Raw genomic sequence first — 23,146 nt, forward strand, 5'->3', positions numbered from 1 at the left:
GCCTAGAAATTCTGTCCATAAAAGTTATGAACAGAATCGGTGACAAAGGGCAACCTTGGCGGAGTCCAACTCTCACCGGAAACGAGTCCGACTTACTGCCGGCAATGCGGACCAGACTCTGACACCGGTCGTACAGAGACCTGACAGCCCTTATTAAAGGGCCCGGTACTCCATACTCCCGGAGTACCCCCCACAGGATCCCTCGGGGGACACGGTCGAATGCCTTCTCCAGATCCACAAAACACATGTAGACTGGAAAGGAGGATCCGTCAGATTGTCGAATCTCAATTTCAAATGTTCTGGTGTTCATCAAAGGCGACAGCGGATGAGAACACATGCCACAAACCTTCATTGCCTGGTAAAATTGGTCTGGTGACGTCAGGATCTTGATGTGGGCCCCCGGCACCCGGAAGGCGGGTACTTGCTCCGCCATCCACTGGAAGTGGGTGCAGGCGCCATCTGAGCCCTGAGCTCCGGCCGACCCGGTGGGTCTGGAAACGCGGCGAGGAGCCGGCTCGGTTTCAGCGAGCAGTGGAGCCAGCAGCAGCACGGCTGACCTGCAGGGAGAGAAGACACAGCAGCACAATGATTTTAAATTCTCTTTTTTTTAGCTTACATAAGTCAAATACAATGCCTTATAAAACATTTGGATAACATTTCACGTTACAACAGCAAACTTAGTTTTTTTGGTATTGAGATTAAATGTGACATAAGTGATGCATAGCTGTGAAGTAGCAAGAAAACAACGCATGGTTTTGTTGCAAATTAAAATCTGAAAAGCGCGGCATTCATATGCAGTCATATTGACTAAATTGGTAGTTTGTCAGATTAATGGTGCCTTTTGAAAATAGCCTATAAGCAGATATCAAACAGTTTCCATTAAACCCACATTTCTGCAAAAAAAAGTATTGCTCTGATGTAATATTCTAATCTTAAATGTCCCATTTTCATAATTTACAGAAATAAATGAATACACATCAGTCTGTGTTTAAATAATCCATGTGTACTTAGTGAACTGAGAAATAAATGAGCTTTTAATAATATTCTATTTTATTCAATTGACTGCATATTCAGATTCTTTCAATCTGATATCCAAAATAAAATCCTATGTGACCGATTTTCTCAAATCCAGAGTTCGGGGGTTTGTTGGGAGAACATTAGTGAACAAGCTGCATGTCTTGAAGACCCAGGAACCCAGCAGGCGGCTTGAGGATCTGGTTTTAGAGAAGACTGAAGCAGCAACATCTCACAGAGGACTCTTCAATCTGTCATGATTGCACAACTGTAAACCTACCGAGATACGGCCCGTGGTAATTCTACAAGAGCCTTAGAGAGCTGCAACTCAGGTGGAAAAAAGATCTGTTTTCAGGAAACATGTTACTTCTGCATTCCACTAATCAACCGTTTAGGAGAGGCAAAAACGAAAGTATGCGTTTGCTACATGTCATGTGGAAGAAACGGCAAGCATGTGGAAGAAGATGCTCTGATAAGATAGGAGGTTTATTTGAATTGCACACTGTTATCAGAATTACAACAAAAATTGCACTGGTTCCCAGGATGGAAACAAAGACTAAATAATAGTTAAGAAGGAATAGATAAAAATAAAATTAAAATAAGAATAAAGTAGCTTGGATCTTTTTAGAGAGCGCTTCAGATATGGATAATCATACCAGGAGTTAAACGTGGTGGTGGTACTGTGATGAGGATCAGGGGCTGCTTTGCTTCATCAGGACCTGGACAACATGTCCCAATAGATGGAACCATAAATTCTGCTCTATAGCAGAAAATCCTAAAGGAGACTGTCTGGCGGTCAACTCGTGCACTCAAACTCATTTTAATTATGCAGCAGGACACCAATCCATAGCATGTCAGCAAGTGGCCTATTCAAAGTCTGGATTTAAATCTAATTGATGTTTGTTTTAAAACAACATGTCAAAGACGAGAAGGCCAAAATTATTTTCTAGCTTTGTAAAAGACTTTGTTCCAAGGTATTTCAAACGTAACCATCATTTGACAAGTGCATTTTGTATTTACTCAGGTTTTTCTTTGTCTGACATTAAAGTGATCCAAAAAGATTTAAAGTGACAAACAAACAAAAAAGAAATCCATACAGGGTCAGATACTTGTTCAGGGAGCTGTAGCTGTGCAACACCTTGGCTGAAAGCTCAAAATAATCTCATTACTCTGCATGGTTTTCATCACAGCTGTAGGAGGAGTAACTAAAACGATACAGATCAGGGAATCAGGTAAATATTTAACCCCCTTTGCATACATCCAGCTTCCAACAAGGCTGGGGATAGGTGAAATGTAAATTAGTGTCATCTGACGAGGCAAACAGTTTAACAAAAGTAAGCGAGGAGCGGTCCAGACGAAAACCAACAAGGTAAGCGATTAAGAAAAACATGTGCCTTCACAAGAGAGGACGCAGTACCGCTGTAGTAGGTCTGCCGAGACCATTGGTGGCGCTGTGACACTGCAACAGAAACAAAGAAACGCCAGGCTTGCGCAGACAACTCGTGTAAAGTTAGCAAAACAACATGCCGGGGGTTTCAAACTCTAACATCTATGCATGTTCAGCGTGACCTTTATGTGGGTCTGCATGGGACACGCTGTGTAGAGCGGGCTTGTTGGAAAAGTCCAAGGACGCTACCAACAGCGACAACATACCAATTACCCCGTTTACACAACCCTTTTTTTAACCGTGACGAGAACCAGTCCGAGCTCAGTAACTGAGATAACTATCGAGTGTAAATGGAACGCAAACTGAACTGAACCGTGCCAGACACAACCGGACCGCGCTAAATGCAGACCAGTTCGATAGGTGGACTCGGCCCGGTTTTTCCCTGACTCTGTTCTCAGATAACAAAGAGTGCATGAGCAGACCGCCTCATCTCCTCACAGTCAGCTGACTAATTTTGCGGTTTCAGACATTCATAAAAATATTAGCTTCCCTACCGTGCCATACGGTTTGCAGTGATGATTCTGCTTAGCAGTGTGATGAGCCTCAACGTCTGTCGTTGTTTCCTGCGTCTGTAAGCCCTGATTAGACGTTTGTTTGTCTTATCCACGTCCCAAAAGCCGACTCTGTCAAGTAAATTCACCAAATGTTGCCTTCTTCGCCTGACTCTCCGCAAAAAGCAATTATAACAAGGCATAACTTCCTGAATGTTACGGGCGCCGCCATTTTGATTTACTTGATTTCCTCCTTCAATCCTAGAGAGATGTAGTACCGCATATCATCACTAGGAGGCGAGGAACCGTGCTAGGGTGATGTGTAAATGGTCGTCAGGTTAACTGATCCAAGCTCGGTCCGAGCTCGGCATGGATTGGTTTAACAAGGGTAGTGGAAATGGGGCTAGAATTTGCCTTAGCATGAATGCAACACCGGACGGTGCCATGTTTGTTGTTATTTGTGAGAATGAGGCACATGCGGGTTACGGAGAGGGGCGGAGCTACGACATCATGGTTTCAGAAAAGATGTACACATGGGGGGGAGGGGTGCACTTTTTCGAAAATGATTGTTCACGATCCCCCAAAACGGTGAATCCGTGAGGACGCCACAATATGCAACTAAAAAACTATTCAGGATAAAAATTTAAGTCTTTGAGCAACTGCAGCGGGGTAGGGGGACTTCCCTTTGTGGTGTGTGGTGTAATCTGAACTAACACTTTTAAAAACTCATGAAACAAAATCCTTCCTTAGGTCAGCGTGATTTCTACTGCTGTGGAACGGTTATGAAAAGAGAATACAACCAGCTCGTAGACTGGGTTATACAACATTGGAGGCAGCTGATCTCAATCCTGTTTCTGTAAGCTGTAAAGGATAAGGCGGTGTGATGAGGGAGATAAGAAGTCCACTTTGAACTCCGCCACCACAAACACAGGATCTTTAGTGATGTGATGGTAAAGAACAGTTTTAATTCCTGAAGCAGGAGGAAAGAAAAACTCACTTAATAGTGGCCTTTGTCAGCGTTTTCTATATAAGTGCCGTCTCATCTCAATGACAGTAACGTCCATTCAGACTAATGGCCTCCAGCAACAATTCTCGTCTTTGGGCTGTGAATGAAGGAGCCGTTTAACTCTGGAATGTTGTTGTGCCACATTTCTGCCGATAAAAAGCAGGCGAGTTAAAAACGTCTCTCATTCCCAGAATTCAGAGCTGAACAAGTTATCTCAGGTGATCTGACATCATTAAAAGGATTTACATCCTCGTTGCAGCTTTCATTGTATCCATTCTGCAAACTGGAAAGGCAGCTTTTATTTTGCGTAGTTAGAATTGGGCAGGGGCTACAATAATTCCTCGAATCACTCGCGTCAAAAGTTCCCCCGAGGCAAACAAAAACAAAAAACCTTTACCTTGATCCTTCATTTGTTACATGTGATTCCTATTTTTCAACTGCCTATTTTTCCCCTCAGGCGGCCATGTCTTTCACAGGGGAAGGTAATTGCTGTGGCATAATATGCTTTCATTTACACTGCGCGTTGATAGAGATGGAAGATAATGAGCAGAACGAGCCAAACCATCATAAGTTTAGGTCTCTACCAAAGAAAAAAGAGAAAAGCTTATTTAGGAAACCATTAACTGCGTGATACCAACAATAACACCGTAGACTGATGTCTTCCACAGCTTTCTGAACCGTAAACTGTAAACGACACCGATGGTGCCGTGCTCTGTTCATCTCCAGCAGAGTGCTTGATTTCTCAGCCCAGAAACCAACACAGTTTTGATGTAATGCTGACCACTGTGTGCAATGACGAATAAACTCATCTTAAAAGAGTCTAAGTTTTCAAAAATAAGTGGATAATAGCGACGTTTTGGCAGCAAAACAGCACTTTTTTTTATTCTGAAGGCAAATATTTAACTAAACCTGGTATAGTGAGACAGAGAGGGGTAGAGGGGAGGAAAAAAAAACGCTGAGAGAAAATGAGGATAGGACCCTGCAATTCAGAGAACAGTGTGGAGCTAGTGAAGGTTATCGCCTGCTTCGAGCTGTCTGGACTGATTTAATAGATATCCCGTCTCACCTGTAGCACACTACGCTCTCAAAGCTCAACAAATTTCTACTTTTACTTGATTGAAGGGAAAAGGTTCACCGAGCCGGTCGCACCTCCACGCCAGGGTGGGAGCTGCTCTCCACTTGGGCTTTGCTGTAAAAGGATCATCATGATGGGAATAGGAAAAGCTCAAAATGATGAGCTGTGATGATGTGCTTCACAGATGGAGCGCCTTTATGCACGGATATTTTAGAACGCTGAAGAGGAAAATAAACTGGATTGTAACAATTCTGAGATATTCTCATAAAGGAACCATTAAGGTGGTGGATTTCTACATTCCCAGCTGTGATTATTTATCTAAAAAGGAGCTACCAATAACGGTTTTACTGTCCAAGAAATGTTTCAGAAGGAACACACGTAAAAAAGATCCGGGTTTATCAATGAGCCCACTGTTGAACATAGGCAGGATTAAAGAGAACATTTTAGATTGTTATTTCTATACAGAATACATGTTATAATAATTTATAACCTTTAATTATACAGGTGAGCCCAAGCGTCAAGACAAAACGTAGGATTTTCCAGAGCAACTCGTTTAAACCATGAAACAATGTAAAATACAGTTGTATCAAAACAAAACCATCCAACATTACAGATCAAGATGCTTTAAAACAAGCTGGGCAGTGACGATTTCGGTCGATACGATATAATTACGATATCGATATAAATATATCATGCTGTACGTGATATGTTCAGCACTTTGGTCAACAATCTGTCTTTTTTTTTTTTTATGTGTTTTATAAAATTGCATTTGGATGATAAAATCCTCAGAAAGACTGCAAAGAATGCCCACAACAGACACCTGTACTAACAGATGACAATTATTTTACTGTGTTTATAAAACTCCTCCAATATACAGAAACATTTTATAAATAGTTGCTTTAAAAAAAAAAAAAAAAAAGACAACTAGATAAAACCCAGAAAGTCAGTCTATGCTGTAATCATAGACTGTGATGTTTATCAAAATATTGGAAACGTAATTTCACCTTTATTGAATAAAGTTATGCCACAATATATATCGATGTTTAATTATTGTCTGGGCCACTTCACACTTAATTTGAAAATCTATATCCCAGAGTCACATTTTGATTGGTTAAACCGTATAACTCTTAATTTTCCAGACCCTCCATTTTACAAATTATGGAAAACCCTTTCTTTGTACCATGGATGTATACAACTGTATCTCTATAAACAAGAACATCATTGAGAAGGTAAATTACTCCACAAATTAAATTCAAAAAGAGATGTTTCAACCTTTTGGTTCTGTTAAATTTGATGACCAATGCTTACAGCTAAGGAATGTCCAAACTTTAGATACTCAGAAATTTTTAACAATATATGGACCCCCTCAAAAAGGACTTTTATTGCAGAAATGTTATAGGCTACACAATCATTGGGCAGGCCAGTGAGTTGATAGCTGTCTAGCAGAAAGTTCTGAGTGTTCAGTTCCCTATACAAGTATATTAAAGGAAAGTTGAGTGGAAGAAAAAAAGTGTCTCCACAAACAAGAGGGGTAACATCACTCTTAAGAGAAGTGGGAAGCCAAGAGGAAATGTTCCTTAAAAGAGGAGCTCAGCCTAAGAAGTTTGAGAAACACTGCCCTAACCTTTATCTGACTTTTTGCTAAAATAAAAAATGTATTTTATGGAGCGAAAACAGTGGGAGGTTTTAGTTTTGATGCATTTAATGATTAGATTTTTTAGCATTTGGCCCACTTACCACCAGTGAGCCCGATCAATGAAAATAAAATAGAAAATTACACTGCAAAAACGGAACTAAAAATAAGTAAAATGTTCTTAAAATTAGTGTATTTTTCCTTGATTTGAGCAGGTGAAAAAGATGATCTGCCAATAGAATAAGATTTTTGCACTTAAAATAGGAACAATTCATCTCCATGATCTTATTTCAAGTGTAGTATATGTATTTATCTTATTTTAGTCAAAATACTCATTACATTGGCAAATAATCTTATTTACCTGGTCAAATTGTGGACAAAAACACTAATTTTAAGCACGTTTTACATATTTTTAGATCCGTTTTTGCAGAGTAGAAATCGGACCAATTCCAATCACTAGCCGTTTGTTTTCCAAATGCATTGAAGGCATGAGGAAACGGCGCAGCACTTCTACAACGAAACAAAGAGAAGATACAACAGGTGAAGGGAAACGCAACTGTTTTCTTAGGGAAACACAAGCACCAACAAGGAAGAGAATGGCACCCAAAAAAAAAAAAAATGCTGCACAGAGCAGTTGCAACTATTTGCATGAATCATCCAACAGCCATTGACACTTCTCGGTCATGCCAAGCATTTTTTCATGAACGCCAGGAGCACCTGCTGCGTCACGATATGCTGGAGGAAACTGCTGTGAAGAAGTATTTGACCCATTACAGATTCCCTTGTTGTAACACTTGACCGTCTGACCTCATACAAATTCTATCACGAGACAAAAGCAACCTGATAAGATGGCGATTTAATTTGTTAAGTGGAAAAAAGCTATGTTGTTCATTTTGTTAGGCCAGCCACTCCTGAGGAGGTTCACCACTGTTTCATGTTTTCACTATTAATGGATAATGGTTGTTAATGTGGCTCGCTGGAGTCCCAAAGCCTTGAAACGGCTTTATAATCCAGACTTGCATATGTCAAGCAGGGGCGTAGCTATGGGGGGGTCCTGGGTGGGCCTAGGCCCATCCACTTTGTATCAGGGCCCACCCAAAGAAGTGGCTTTCTTTTGAAAAATTTTTTGTTTGTTTGTTTTGAGAGGTGTCATCATAAAAATGTTTTTGTTGTGATCATAAAAATCACCATGGAATAAAATAAGATGAAGGAGAATAAAAATGACTTTATGCTTGTCCCAAACATTAAGACAGCAAGCTTCAGTCTATGATTACAGCATTTGTCATTGACTAACGTTCCGAGTTTTATCTAGTTGTGTTTTTTTTTTAAAGCAACTATTTATAAAATGTTTCTGTATATTGCAGGAGTTTTATAAACACAGTAAAATAATTGTCATCTGTTTGTACAGGTGTCGGTTGTGGGCATTCTTTGCTAACCTGACAACAGCCAGCTGTATGTCTCGCTCCGCCGAGCTCCACTCACATACATCTGGGACACGGCCATAGGAATTGCCTTTACTGAAGCCTGGGCCTTATCAAAACTCCTTGCATATGATTGGATAAGCCACTTGTCTGTCATCTTTATCGACGTGCTATTTCAACCACTCACACCGAAGCTAACCCGTGACGCTGATGAGACCGACGCCGGAAAAAAAAACCTTTTTTTTTTTTTTTTTTTATGTGTTTGCGGCTCTAGTGCAGGGTTTCCCGCAGCGCTATCTTGGCGAGGCGGCCGCGGAAAACGTGTCGTCCAACCCCCCCCCCCCCCCCCCCGCTCCCGCTCCGCGGAGAAAAAGTCATCCACCCCCCCGCGAGTCGGTTCGCCTCGCATAAGCAAATTCCTGCGGGAAACACTGTAGTGGCACACCTTTTATTGACAGTGAGCTGACAGGAAGAGGGGGAAGACAGGCGGGAAAGCGCCGCGGGTCGGAGTCGATCCCGCGCCGACCGCGTTGAGGACTAATAGGCCTCCCAATATGGTTAGCGCTAACCGCTAACCGCTCCGGGGCGCGTCCGCGTACGCGCCCCGGAAAACAAAACCTGCCAAATCCGGTCGGGAGAAGGGCGAAAACATGGTTTCCACCAACAAAAGCCTTCAGAGCCGTTCGCTGATGTTCTTTTAATGAAACAATATCAGGTAGATTGGACAACACGGAAGAAATAGCAGCATCAATGCTAACGCTTGCTTCCTCGATGCGAGCCGCCATTGTTGTTGGAATCTCACGGTGGCTTCTCCACTACGTCACATCCATGAAACACCCGCCCTGCGTCCTGATTGGCCAGACCAAAAATTTGGTTGGGGAAATCATTTTCAATGAGCCGTGTCCCAGATGTATGTGAGTGGAGCTAGGCGGAGCGATACATACAGCTGGCTGTTGTCAGGTTAATTCTTTGCAGTCTTATCATCCAAATCCAATTTATTTATAAAACACATTTAAAAAAAAAAAAAACAGATTGTTGACCAACGTGCTGAACATATCACGTAGAGCATGATATATTTATATCGATATCGTAATTATATCGTATCAACCAAAATTGTCACCGCCCAGCCCTACTGCCCAGCTTGTTTTAAAGCATCTTGATCTGTAAAGTTGGACGGTTTTGTTTTGATGCAACTGTATTTTACATTGTTTGATGGTTTAAACGAGTTGCTCTGGAAAATCCTACGTTTTGTCTTGACGTTTGGGCCCGCCTGTATAATTAAAGGTTATAAATTATTATAACATGTATTCTGTATAGAAATAACAATCTAAAATGTTCTCTTTAATCCTGTACAGTCATTCCCCTAAGAGACTGTAAATAAGCCAAATGCCAGAAGATTCTGGAAACATCCCATTTGTTGAGAAACCGTCAGCATGTGAAGGTGGTGTTGGATATTGTCATGTGTGCCAAAAGGGACTTTATGTTGAGTAATGCTTACAGCCAGGGGGCACCGAGAAACAGAAGAGCGCCAGATACTCTTTTGGGGTAGGCGTGCTGTGAGGCTGTGAGGCTGTTGAGGCGCCTTGCGCTTGAATTCAGATGCACATGCTCAATTTAGTCACACGGTGATGTCGGTGCGTACGTTTAAGGGGTTATTTTTAGGGTCTTGTAACATTGGGAGCTTCAGCACAGAGCCCTCATTCCTCTTCGTTTTTAAAAAGAACGCTTTACAGTCTGTATTTATGCATTTTCCCCACCATCTTTATCCCTCGTGCACAGCGCAGAACTGAAAAGAAGAAGAATTGTGTCCGCTCCCCTCGCCGCCTTAACCTGGTATTATTGAACATAAATTATGCTGGGACCGGACAATCAGTCCCCAACTTGCCTATTGTTTTTCTACAGCCATCTAGGGCTGTGTATAAAAGTGAGATGCAGTGACGCGCAGAGCCTAAAGGGCTGCGCCTCTACAGAATCTGGAGTTACGATACATAAATAAATAAGTGTAATTTCCTATAGACTTAAAACTAATGCTAGTGGGTTAAATCCAAAGCGGGAGGCCATGCCTCAGTGGGTCCGCTTGGAGCACAAACTTAAAACATCCCAGAGAACAACTTTAAATTCAGCTTTCGCCATGTGTAATTTCGCACTGAGAGGCGCCGTGCGCACATGCAGGGGTAAATAATGTCCGGTCAGGGTGGAGGTTGAGATGACAAACCTGCCGCTGTGAAAAGCGACGACAAGGGTTATGAAATGTAACGATCTACAAGGGCAAGAGCAGATCAGAGGAAAACTCAGCAGCAGGATCACACGTAAAGACGTAACGCAGCACTTAGAGCACGTAATGTGTTTCATAAAAGTACGGAACCCAGCAAGTGTCAGCGGGTTAAAAAAAACAAAAAAAAAAAAAAACAGAGCAGGTGGAAATCCGAGCTCATGCTTTACGTGTTTTACTCAGTGACATCTGTCACACCTCCGTTTTAAACCCAGTGTAAAATAAATAAAGTCATATTACAAGCTGTGAGGTGTGCTGATTAAAATAAGGCAGTGCTTTAACTTTATATATGACAACATTTCCACAGAATTTACGTCGCAGGTGTGGGCCATGTATCCAAACTTTTCACAGATGTCACGGCGTAATCTGCGTGCATGGATTGCAAATCAGAGCGCACAGTTTATGCACATATTGCAGAAATTGAAAGCACAGGGTAGTAATCCGTGAGCATGAATTTCCACCTGCTTTGTTTTTTGTTTCTTTACCCACTGATACTTTCAGAGGTCCGTATTAAAGAAAAGAAAATAGCAGAAGTTTTCCATTCATTAAAAAACACAGTTTGTGAGTGACATTGTGCTCAGAAACGGAAATAATGACTGACAGGCTGCCACAATTTAAAGGATGCAGAAGCTACTCCGTCATGTTTGTGGCTCTAAATCCTCTTATAGGTGATGGTTCCTGATTTTTGTTTTTCCACTGTCAATTCAAGGATGTTCACTTGAACAGAGAAAGGCTTTTCTTTTTCCCCTCCGCCTGCATCTCCATAGTGAACTTACAAACATGCAATTTACAAATAAACATACTTTCAAATATAATTATTTGGCCCACCCATTTTTTATTAGGCCCGGCCAAAAGCAATTTCTGCTCCGCCACTGATATCAAGGACTCCTCAGTTGTGAACTTTCTTTAAATTGGAGCTTGATTTATTGCTTTGTAAAATCTTTTAGCCAACTTCATTCTGTCAGACATACGCAATTTAAGGCATTTCTTTATTTTGCCGGTCAGGCAGTGAAACTTGAGAGTGGCTGGTGAACTTGAACTCTAGTGTCCTTTAAATTAACATTGGGAGGAATTATATTTTACACAATCGTCCCGTTTGGTTTGGACAGTTCCTTTCCTTTAATTTAAAAATAAAATCATTTGAAAATTACATTTGTCATTAATGGAAGGTGTCTGTTTTTTTTAATAATCTAAAATATTTAGGTGTGAGAAAAATCTTAAAGTTTCATCTTAGAGTTTCATCTCTTTTCCTCGACACAGCCTTAAAATACTAAGAAAGGCACCATGTACATTCCTATCCACAATCTTCAAAGATTCCAACATGCTCTAATCATGACTGAGGCCTTTTTATTTCCAAATCTTATCATTGTTTTCTTAAGGGGTTCATTAGAAAAGTGCAGAGAGTAGAAGAACGCTTACCAGGTCTCCTAAGTCAGTACTACTCATCCCTTGGCAAGCCATTGTGCCAAAGAAAGCAGACATTGTGTCACATTTGTGTTAAAGTCTGTTTCTTTGTAATGTTTCTGTTTCCCAGTTCTTGGGTATGACACTTGCTCGGATCATACCGTGAGAAATATTTTATCTTCATTTTGGCTTAGCACCAAAAACACATAAAAGACCTGTTGTTGCTGTATCAACCCTCCAGACCACACAGATCCTCCGGTTCTGGTCTACTCTGCTTTCCCAGAACCAGAACCAAACATGGAGAAGCAGCATTCAGCTCCTATGCTCCACAAATCTGGAACAAACGTCCAGAAAGATGACTTCCTTTAAATCAAGACTGAAAACCCACCTGTTTTGCTTTCGACCCATAATAACAGGAACATTGACCAACATATCTGATGTGTACTGATGTTTTCACTCGATATAATTAAACGTTTGTCACTGGTCTCACAAACCGGTGACTGTTTCATCGTGTTATGATGTTTTTATGTTTTCATGAACCGCCTTGCTGCTGAAACGTGCTATAAAAATAAACTTGACTTCATAGTGAGTCTTTGTTTCTTGTACTGGAAATGGCCTGCACCCTTTCTTCAAGAATTTAACCCTTTACAAAAACAATCCCAAATGCAACAGACGAGCATTTGTTTAATTTCACAGCATGAAAATTTGCACACCAGCTACACTTATTTCTGACAGGTGCCCACATTTTCTGAACTTAACTTTGTTGTTAGAATTACTTTTACTATTCTCTAGGTTTTATTTTATTTACCATGTTCATTGCATTTACTCATTACTATTAAAAAAGTTTTAGGGTTTGAGTTTATTCAGATATTAAAGTGTTTTTCAGGTAACTGATCTCTCCTCTTTCTCTATTAAGTATTACTGTATGTGCGTTTATTGTTTTTATCATATATTTACTGGAACATATAGACCAGTGGTTACCATTTTATCTTACTGTATATGTGTATTGATTTTCTCTCTCTTATGTATACAGAACACCTGCAGAAAGCAGAAAAAACATGTGATAATGATAAGTGTTTTTTCGAGTTATGTTTGAGACTGTGATGAACTGCAATCAGCCATCTAGTGTGCATACGCATAACTGAACTGTGGGAAACTGCTTTGTATTATCTCAAAGGTCACATTGCTGTATGCCTCCTATACTCCCTACTCCTTACAATGAGAATTGTCTAGGGATCCCTCTGTGAAAATAAAAAGTAAGGGGCGGCAGGGATGTACTTCAGAGCGTATAGGGTGTTTGTAACCGAGCATCTCTCTGTGTCGTTCTCCTTGCAAGTTTAAAAATATCTGACGTCTGTTGTCTTTCTTCCCTGTGTGTTGTTTAATGAATGTTTTAGGTGTTTAAACCTGACATCTGTTTTCCTTGAATGGTTTAAATTTCTTGTAATGAGACTCCAGAGAAACCTTGGGAGTAACAGGAGTTTTCAGCCGCGCTATGGAGTGAAGAGGAACACTAAGCTTCCCCTCCCCAACTTGTTGCTGCAAACTCCTGGTCAGCTGGCTGAAAGAATTCTACTACGCTTTCTTATGAGAAAGACAAGATTGTGTTTTTGAAAATAGTTCAGGTTTCAGCGTGTGAAAACCATCGCCACCATCGTGGGGAATTCATGCCCATCTTTTCTGTCCTCTTGAAGGACATCTGTTAACATGAACCACTGCACACAGCCTGTAGGAAGGGTGTGGTCGGCCATTTTGCCCGGTTGTTCAGATCTCCCTCTTAGCACACGCAGTGGGAGATGCACTCACCAAACTGGCCTTTACTACAGCTAAAACAGGAACTTATGTGACCCTTCATAGACATTCAGGTTTAATGTATTGCCAGAAAACTTAATGAAGACAATAAAAATGGGAGTGGCGCAGGAGCGGGAGTCATTCGGAATGGGAGTGGGAGTAATTTTACCAGGAGTGGGACAGGACAGGACTTTTTGTTCTACTCTGACCCGGGATTGACGGGACACAAATTTTTTCTGTGGGAGTGGGATGGGACAGGAGTGAAAAGCCACTCCCGTGTCACCCTCTACTGCCCAACAAAGGCCTTGTAATGACTTAGATAAGACTTAGATGGTACCAAAACAGGTCCACCCCCTTAGTAATGGGGAGCCGTTAAGGTCATTGCTGGCCTGCAAATTAAACTGAAACTATTCCATGCTTCTGCAATGGGGAGTCGTTAGGTTCGTTATTGGCCTGGCTTACTAGAGCGATGTTTTGATCACCCGTATGGAGGTGATAATCCTCATCCCCATACAGGTGATCGAAACATCGCTCTTGTAAGACAGGTCAATAACGACCCTAACGACTCCCCATTGCTAAGGGCTGGACCTGTTTCGGTTAAATTTGCATGTCATCTAAGCCATTTTTTGTTGGGCAGTAAATGGGAAATGGACTGAAGTTATATAGTGCTTTTCCAGTCATGCTGGCCACTCAAAGCGCTGTACACTAGAGCAGGGGTGTTCAGCTCCAGTCCTCGAGAGCCGGTGTCCTGCAACCTTTAAACGTGTCCCTTGTCTGACACGCCTGAGTCAAATAATCAGTTAATTAGCAGGACTCTGAAGAACCTGACTGCATACTGAGGAGCTAATTGTGCTATTTGATTCAGGTGTGTGGGGCCAAGGAAACCTCTAAAAGTTTCAGGACACCGGCTCTCGAGGACTGGAGCTGGACACCCCTGCACTAGAGCCCCAATCACCCAATCACTCTCACTAACGCGCACACTAGGGTTTAATTCCCGGGAAATCTGATCAAAACTATTTCCCGATTCCCGGAAAATGCTATGACGGGAAACGGGAAATGAAAGTAAAAAAAAAAAATCCAGTGCGCGTCTATTGTTGTCTTACGGTAACGTTGCATTCAGTAGCCTCCCGCTTAAGGATGTCTACTGCCAGCTTTGTATGGGAGCATTTTAAAAAGGTTGAAAATGAAAACGCAAAGTGCATGTTGTGTGACCGGATTGTCAGGTGTTCTGGAGGGGGGTCGACAAGTGGATTGTGCAGACATTTAGAATCTCACATAGTAAAGTTCCTGAAGAAAGCCCATCAACAAAACGTCTGAAAATGCTATATGGCTACTTTAGCTAAGCTAGAAAGTCGCTTGGTGAAATACTAGCGGAGATGGCAGCTTTTGATGGGTTTACGTTTGATAGTATGGCAAAATGCGACTATCTCAGATCAGCATTTAAGAGAGATGGACATATATATGGACATACGCGCGCGTCTGTGTGTGTCTGAGCCCTCCCATCTGCGGAGGACACCAGACGGTGGATGATGCACTTGGCTGAAGGCAGACGCACCTCAGAGCGCACCAGAGGCATAACTACAAAAAACAGCTATTTCCCGGGATTCCCGGAATATGCGTCGTCTTTTCCCGGGATTTGGTACATCTCATTTTCGGGAAAAATATTAAACCCTAGCGCACACATTCATACACCGAGACGCAGCTCGGTAGGCAACAGTACCATAAAGCTTGCAACTCCACACTACTCCAGACATTTTGAATTGAGAAAGCTTTCTGGATGGGAGGCGAAACTTCGGAAAAAAAGTGCAGTTGTTTTTTTTTTTTTTTACTTTCTTTGGAATATTTCCACTAAAGTGTATATATTTATAAATTATGTCTGTGCGTGGTGAGCGCTTGAAGGCAAAGTCAAGCTCCTTGTTTGTGCACACAATCATGCTCAATAAAGATGATTCTATAAAAACATAAATTCAAAATTACCTAATGTTTGCTTGTAGCATCTAAACGTTTCATCACAGTAGATATTTGGTCTGGTAGTATATTTTTTTAGGCATGAATTAGCTTTCTTTCGAGTGTATTGCTTTCAGTATCCAAAATAAGAACAGTGTTTACACAGATAGAATCTGGCCCTATGTTTTTTATGATCTGTGTTGTCATGCCAATTTTTTTTTTTCCTTCTCACCTACGACGCATCAACAACACTCTCAGGTTTCTCTCCATCCGTCACAAAATGCTTCCTTAATCAGTTACCGCACATATGCCAACATAGTTGCTTGTAAGTGAACTTTTTTTTAAAGCCACCAGCATGAGTTTACGTAACAGATACAATGGGGCTAAATTTAATTGAAGTAATCTGAACATGCAATGGCATTCGTTTTTACGCATGCTTCTCTAACTTGCGTGCAAAGCAGGGAACCTTTTTTTTTTGTTGCTGTTGCAGTTTTACTGGCAAGTGCAAAACAAAAAGCTATGAAGTTTCAAGTTACATAGTTGTTTTTTTTTTTTTGTAAAACTGTTTTATGTACACGGGCTGCACAGTAGAGCAGTGGGTAGCGCTGTTGCCTTGCAGCAAGAAGATCCCTGGGTTTGAGTCCTACCCTATCCCTGCGTCTTTCTGCATGGAGTTTGCATCACTGAGCTATATTATACACTGGATTGCTGATTTTGCCGAAAAACTGAAGTCACTGGCCGCCATCTTGCTACTCCCTACTCTCACAGAATCCCATAGGATTTGGTTGCAACAACAAGCAGTTTTCTGGCTGTGTGAAAACGTTTCACAAGTAATTCTACAGTCAGTGGATGTACTAACACTATCAACTACTAGGAAATTAGGTGCAGAAACATTTTACATGTTATTCATATTAAATATGTATATATATATATATATATATATATATATATATATATATATATATATATATATATATATATATATATATATATTTTTTTTTTTTTTTTTTTTTTATTATTATTATTTATTATTATTTTTTTTAAGTATGTATATATGTATACCGTCCGTCCATCCTCTTCCGCTTATCCGGGGTCGGGTCGCGGGGGCAGCAGCTTCAGTATATGTATGTATACATATATGTAAATATGTTTTTGCATATTTATATATTTAGAAATGTTATATATATATATATATATATATATATATATATATATATATATATATATATATATATATATATATATATATATATATAAAATGCTAAATATTTCAGCACATGACTTTCTCAGTACTTGATAGTTTTAGAACATAACATAAAAGTATATGGCATTTTACATTTTAAAAGTTTTAAGCCCCCCCTGAACATGAGAAAATCCACGTTTATCCCCCCGTGACCCACAAGGGATAAACGTGTTATAAAATGGATGGATGGATGTTTCATGTACGAAGTTGTAGGAACATGCAAATGTTTCCAATCTGTCAGTTTAAGGGGACAGCCATGTCCCGGTAGCTTTACAGGAGCTCGGTCCAGCTTCAGATAATGGATTAAACAGTCCTGTTTTGAAACATTGATAGCCGAGAGAGTCGTTTTATAACCTTGCACACTACGTTATCCATGACCTGGCTGTTGTGTTCTTCATCGTGACCCACAGATAAGACAGTGTAGATAATGTGAATGGATAGATGGTTCTAAAAGTGACAACAAAACATGTGAAAGTTCAAGGAGTATGAAAGCGTTTGCAAGGCACTGGGTGTTTCTTGTTGCTTTTTTTTTTCTTTCTTGGTGCTATAAGTGGACGTCTGCGTACGTAGTTTTAATCCTCAGGGTAAAATAGCCCGTAATTGTTTTCCAAGTCAGGACAGACCAGAAAAACCGTTCTAGATGAAGGATCTATTGTCTGTAAATAAACGATCAGCGTGAAAGAAAAAAAAAAAACACGGGCGTGTCGCGTCGAGAAGTCACTCCACCTGCAGGACTTTCTCTAACAGGGCTGCCCCGCCATTGGGACGGGAGTTGAAAAGAGAAACCCGCATAAACGCCCGTGATGACGGAAGAGGTGTGCGCTCTCTTGTAAACTGACGGGAATAACGGCTCCCGTCAACCACTTTTACCGGTTACTTGTTTTCAGTCAAGGTTAGCCGCGGCTGCTAAAGCGTCCACGCGTGGATTGTTTCCTGCGGGCTCGTCGACAGATTGTTCTGGTTAAAACAAAACGCGAGTTCAACGAGAAACTATGAATGCTTCCTTTAAAAAAAAAAAAAAAAACACCCCCCCCGAAAACTACGCGCGTCCGATAATGGATGCATGACCGTTAGCATGAGATGCTAATCGGCAGGTCGGTCCAGCCCCATAAACGCGGTGTCACCCCGGTGTCTGTGTCCGAGACGGCCGGCTGCGACTCTTACCCTCTCCTTCTGTCCTGAGCGCGGCACAGACGGTCGGATATCCGGCTGAAAACGCCGGCGATGGCCGGGGAGTACACCGAATGCACCAGCCTCCTCCAGGTCATGGGAGCCGCCATTGCTGCTGCGCCGAGCTGTTTGAAAAAACTTTATCGACAGCGCAGCCGGCGAACAGAGACAGAGCGTTATCTAATCCAGGGTTTCCTCGCTGTTTTGCGTCGAGTAGGAACACCCCAGCCACCAGTGAGCTCTCTATACCGTCATTGCTGGCATTTTAAGAACTATAGTATAATATTTTATTATAATATACAGCTGAAATAGTAAATCAGTATTAATAAACAACGTTCTTCCCCACTTTCTGGAATTAAATCAGACTAAAAATGTCTATATTGCCATGTACACAGTGATATAAACCTAAGCAACAACAAAAAAGGAAACTATATGCAACAGTAATTGCCTTTAGTTTGCATATTTAAAAATGAATCGAAGGAAGCGTACCCTCATTTAATCCCAACTCTTCATTTGAAGTAAAAGATAACTTAAACAATTTTACCTACCAGTCCTGGTTAAACATTACATAGTTATCAGAAGCATTCTCTAAATTTTATGCCTCTTCCTTTCCTCGTCTTTGTATTTCACGAGAAACACATGTTCACACCTCGTTTTGCTTTGCTTTTTATGTGGACTTTACATCAGCTTTTCTACAGTTTCAAAGTTGCACACACCCTTGGAATTATAAATAACTTCCTTAAATGATTACACCTTTTGAATAGATTCATGTTTTTTTGTTGTTGTTTGTTTGTTTTGTTTTGCTTTTATGCTCTAAATACATATTAAGTTGCTTGAAATTTCACTAAATCAAGAAATTTCGACGTCATGCTGCTAAAATAGTATGCTTCCTATAACCTACATTATAAACAAATCCAACTTCTTACCTAATCATTTATTGTAATATGCAACAAAACTATAGTCATGTGCATAAGTTTACATACATCCTTAGTATTTGATAGAAATGCCTTTGAAGCTGGATATCTTACTGTGACAGTTGCACACTAAATTTGAACTGTCCCTTAAAAGTACAAGTATGAATAGACGTAAAGTATGTACACTAAAAAGGTGTTCACAGGTACATTCCTGTGGCATTTGTTCTATCTCTGCCCTCCAGGTAACCTGTTAAAGTGTGACTGGTGAGTATCGTTGTGTGCAAAGTGTATATATGTATATGTGCTCGTAGGCATTATGCTGACAGATGCAATATGCAGTTTTATTGACTAGGGAGGTTGTAAAATTACAACGATTTACAGGGATTTCTGATTCTAGGGTCCCGTTGGAACACCGACCTGTGTGTCTAGGTTTCCACTATATTATTGTGGGTGAAGATTGAACATTTTCAAGCATAATTTCATCTACTGGCACAGAAAGAACCCCATAACATGAGTCAACCACTGCTTGATCTGACCGTCTTTACAACTAAAACAACGCTACCGTTGCCTCTTCTGATCATAAAAGCCTTTTACCCAATGTGTTTGGCTTGTCTATGTGAGCAGCAGCGTGTTTCAATATACATTGAAGGTGTTGATTTTAGAGAAGGCGCTTCTTTATTTGTTGTTTACGATGTCCGTTCCTGTTGATGTAAAACTGGCTGCTCCATGAACAGTGATATTGCTGTTTTAGCAGTTTTCTGCTTACAGTATAGGGTTAAGCTCTAAGTGGTTTCTGGGTCGTTCCTAAACATCTTAACCAAGGTCCTACTATCTCAAGAGAGATCATCTTCTAGACCTTGGCCTAATCAAAAATAAAACACATTTATATAGCAAGGCAATGCAAGGCAAATTTATTTGTATAGCACATTTCAGTACAGAGACAATGCAAAGTGCTTTACATGATTAAAATATATGAAAATAAAACAGAATAAAAGCAAGTAGTAATAAAATGTAGAAACAAAATAGACATGGGAGAATAGAAACTAAAAGCAAACATTAAAAACAGTTGGACTAATGATGTTTCAGTAAAACGGTTTAACTAGAACAGTCAAAGGCAATCCTGTGTTTTTAATGTTGATTTAAAGGAACTCAGGCTTTCAGCACTTTTACAGTTTTCTGGAAGTTTGTTCCAGATAAGTGGAGCATATCTAAATGCTGCTTCTCCGTGTTTGGTTCTAGTTGCAGAGTAGGCTGGAGCTAGAAGACCTGAGTGGTCTGGAGGGTTGATTCACTGATAACAAGTCTGTGATGTATTTAGGTGCTAAGCCATTTAGGGATTTATAGACTAACAAAAGTATTTTAAAGTCTATAGAGGTGTTGGAAATGGTAATCTAGGATCTGCAGTTGTTTAGAGATAGCTCCTGGAGACTTCGCTCACTGGTTTAAATCCACATTTCTCTTGCCTTGATTTTCACTGAATTTCTCAGACATTCCTATAATTCAAAATATTGATCAATCCAACAAGTGCTATCAAACAAACCTGTTTTTATCCTGGCAAAGAGAAAGTACCAGTCAATCCCTATAAGAAACAAGAGTTTAAAACGCCTTGGCCAATCTCCAGCATTCAGGGTACAACCTGGACAAATCCCAGATCTATCTCAGGGCAACAGACACACAGGACAAACAACCATGTACGCAAAAATATGTTCAGCACAAAATACTTCTGTAATGATGTTTGTGAGTTATTATACATTTTAATGACATTGCCACAGTCAAACACAAACCTCAGTTGATACAGCACAGTTCAAACTAACATCCGTCAAAATGCTAGTAATCGATGTGCATCATTAGGGTTTGGTTATATTCACCTGAAATATCACTCCTTCAAATGTCCAGAATGTGAAGCAGTGTGAAAATACACGTTCTTACACATTTATTGTGTTCTCTGCATGGCTTATAACACATCCCCCACGAGAGGAACAGCACCATCTCTGCACGATTGCTTGGACTGGGTTTTATTTAGGGGTATCAAATAACAAGGGAGGTGAACTCCTATGCAAACCACCACATCACAGCAATGTGCTCCTTTCTTCTAGTGTATCACATGAACAAATTAGATATAGAAGTATGTGGTTGTAATGGCAAAACATGCGAGCTGTACTGTAACAGACTGATAAAATATTTTTGCCTGTAGAAATTAATTCTATTATTTAAATATGGATTAGATGGCCCCGGAATTGGATTGTTTTGCATAGGGAACAATTTCCTCTTCGACATCTTTATTGTATCATTCAAACACAGCAGCCTTTAAAATGCAGGGCTTTTCCTTGTGAAAGAGCCAGACTCTGCTGGTTGTTGCTCAAGAGCACTTACAGTAAGCCAGATACTTCCTGGCACAGCGCGGCTGCCCTGAGGGACCTTATCTTTATCTTTGTACATTTGCTGACTTACCAGCCAGGAGGTCAGATGTTTTTTTTTTTCTTTCTGTTTTTGTGTTTTAACGCAGAAACCTGCTGAGAGGGAAATGAAAGGACAATGCATTTGATGCTGGATCATTTGACAGTATGCTTTCTGAGTCAAGGTAAAAATCTATTTTCTTTCTTTTTAAGGAAATCTCTGTGTTGCAGTACAAGTGATGGGAAGAAAAACTGAAGAGTAGCTGACAAATAGGACACATTTGTCAAACAAAAAAGATGAAGTTTATTATGGCTTAGTAAAGTACATATGGCTGAGTAAGTACATATATATATGTATATTTATATATGTATATGTGTGTGTGTGTGTGTGTGTATATATATATATGTGTGTGTGTGTGTATATATATATATATAAAAGTTAGAAAAGTTGCTAAAATATTTTTGCTTCTTTGACTGCTCCAGTTAATTAACATTTTATTACATATCAAACATAATTCTATAGATATTCCTCCTCCATATAGCATGTAGTGTAAACTTCCAGGGGGTCAGTAACCTGTCAATTTTCTTCTACCTCCCAATAATATATATTTTTCTAAAGCTGAAGATATTCAAACAAGTTTGGATTTCAAAACAAAACATCCAAGTAGATATTAAAAGCAGTTTCCAGATAATCATTTTAACTGTTAATAAGAAAAAGCAATGAGTCTTTATGTCACTGTGGAGGAATTTCAGCACACTCTCCTTTGTGTAATTATTTTACTTGAGCCCCAAAATCTCAACTGAATTTATGTCTGGACTTTGACTAGGCCACTCCAAAGCATTCATTTTGTTTCTTTGTTTTAAAACATTTAGAGGTGAACATGCTGGTGTGCTTCAGGTGTGCTGCATAACCCAGGTGCCCTTTAGCTTATGCTTAAATGATAGCCTGGCGTCCTCCATCTGCTAGAAAGCAGAATACAAACCAGACCATCCCACTACCACCTTCAAGTTTGACTGAATTTCAGGGAGAGAGCATCATGCACACAGAGTTACTGTTGAATCAAATTAATAGGATGCACCAGTTCCCCTTTTACCTCATCGAGTCACAGAATAGCTTTTTTGGAGTTTTGAAGATCATCAAAATCAAAATTAGCTGTGTTCGCACTTAAGTTCTTGATGCTCAGTTCCGATTTTTTACTGATTTTTTTATTTAATTTTTTTTGCATCATTGCTCGTTTTACTACTAATTAAGTGCGACTGCCATTAGACTTCTGTCTGAACATCTGTGATCCCCAAAGCGACCCGCATGCACTGAAGGAGAAAGTAAAGGTCATGCAGCTGTGCGCTACGAAGGTATTAAATTATGTTATTGTTCCTAGAAGTGTTCAATACTGCTTCCCTTAGAAGGGAAATAAAAACGTAATAGTGGATACCGGCGTCTCTGTGTTATTATGAAGTTGTTGAGCAATATGAGTTGACAATATTAAGAACACATCATGACAAAAAAAAAAAAAAGCACAGCTATTAACAATGGTCTTTGGTGGAGCCGTGACTGCTAGTGCTGTAGAGAAGCCTGTGTGGATGTGCAGTGAGAGCCAGGACAGTGACTTAAAAGTCAGATGAAACGCGACGACCGTTTAGACTGCAAACACTTTTAAAACTATCAGCTACGTATCCGGTTCTGGCCTTGTGGTTAGAGCAGCGTGCTTGCACTCAGAGAAGGTTGCAAGTGCCCGGTTCGATCCCCAGCGCCTGCACTCTGGGTCCCTGAGCAAGACCCTTAACCCCAGATTGCTCCCCGGGCGCCGCACATGGCAGCCCACTGCTCCCCAAGGGTGATGGGTTAAGATGCAGAGAACAAATTTCGTTGTAATGTATGTTCCAATGACAATAAAGATGATATTACTTTACTTATTATTATA

The 23,146-nt window shown here is 40.4% G+C and overlaps 1 protein-coding gene across 1 annotated transcript in view; it reads right to left on the reverse strand.

The window, feature by feature from the left end:
• The window catches only part of LOC105928214 (CDP-diacylglycerol--glycerol-3-phosphate 3-phosphatidyltransferase, mitochondrial), a 51,883-nt gene extending 33,812 nt beyond the window's left edge, over positions 1-18,071 (reverse strand). Inside the window, exons 1-2 of the mRNA XM_012865361.3 lie at positions 17,909-18,071; positions 347-557 (exon numbers count right to left, since the gene is read on the reverse strand). Coding sequence (XP_012720815.2) covers positions 347-557; positions 17,909-18,024 — 327 coding nt within the window. The 5' untranslated portion in view covers positions 18,025-18,071. The remainder of the gene's footprint in view (positions 1-346; positions 558-17,908) is intronic.
• Positions 18,072-23,146: the final 5,075 nt, after the last annotated feature.

Source organism: Fundulus heteroclitus, chromosome 10 (genome assembly GCF_011125445.2).
Source record: "Fundulus heteroclitus isolate FHET01 chromosome 10, MU-UCD_Fhet_4.1, whole genome shotgun sequence".
NCBI lineage: Eukaryota > Metazoa > Chordata > Actinopteri > Cyprinodontiformes > Fundulidae > Fundulus > Fundulus heteroclitus.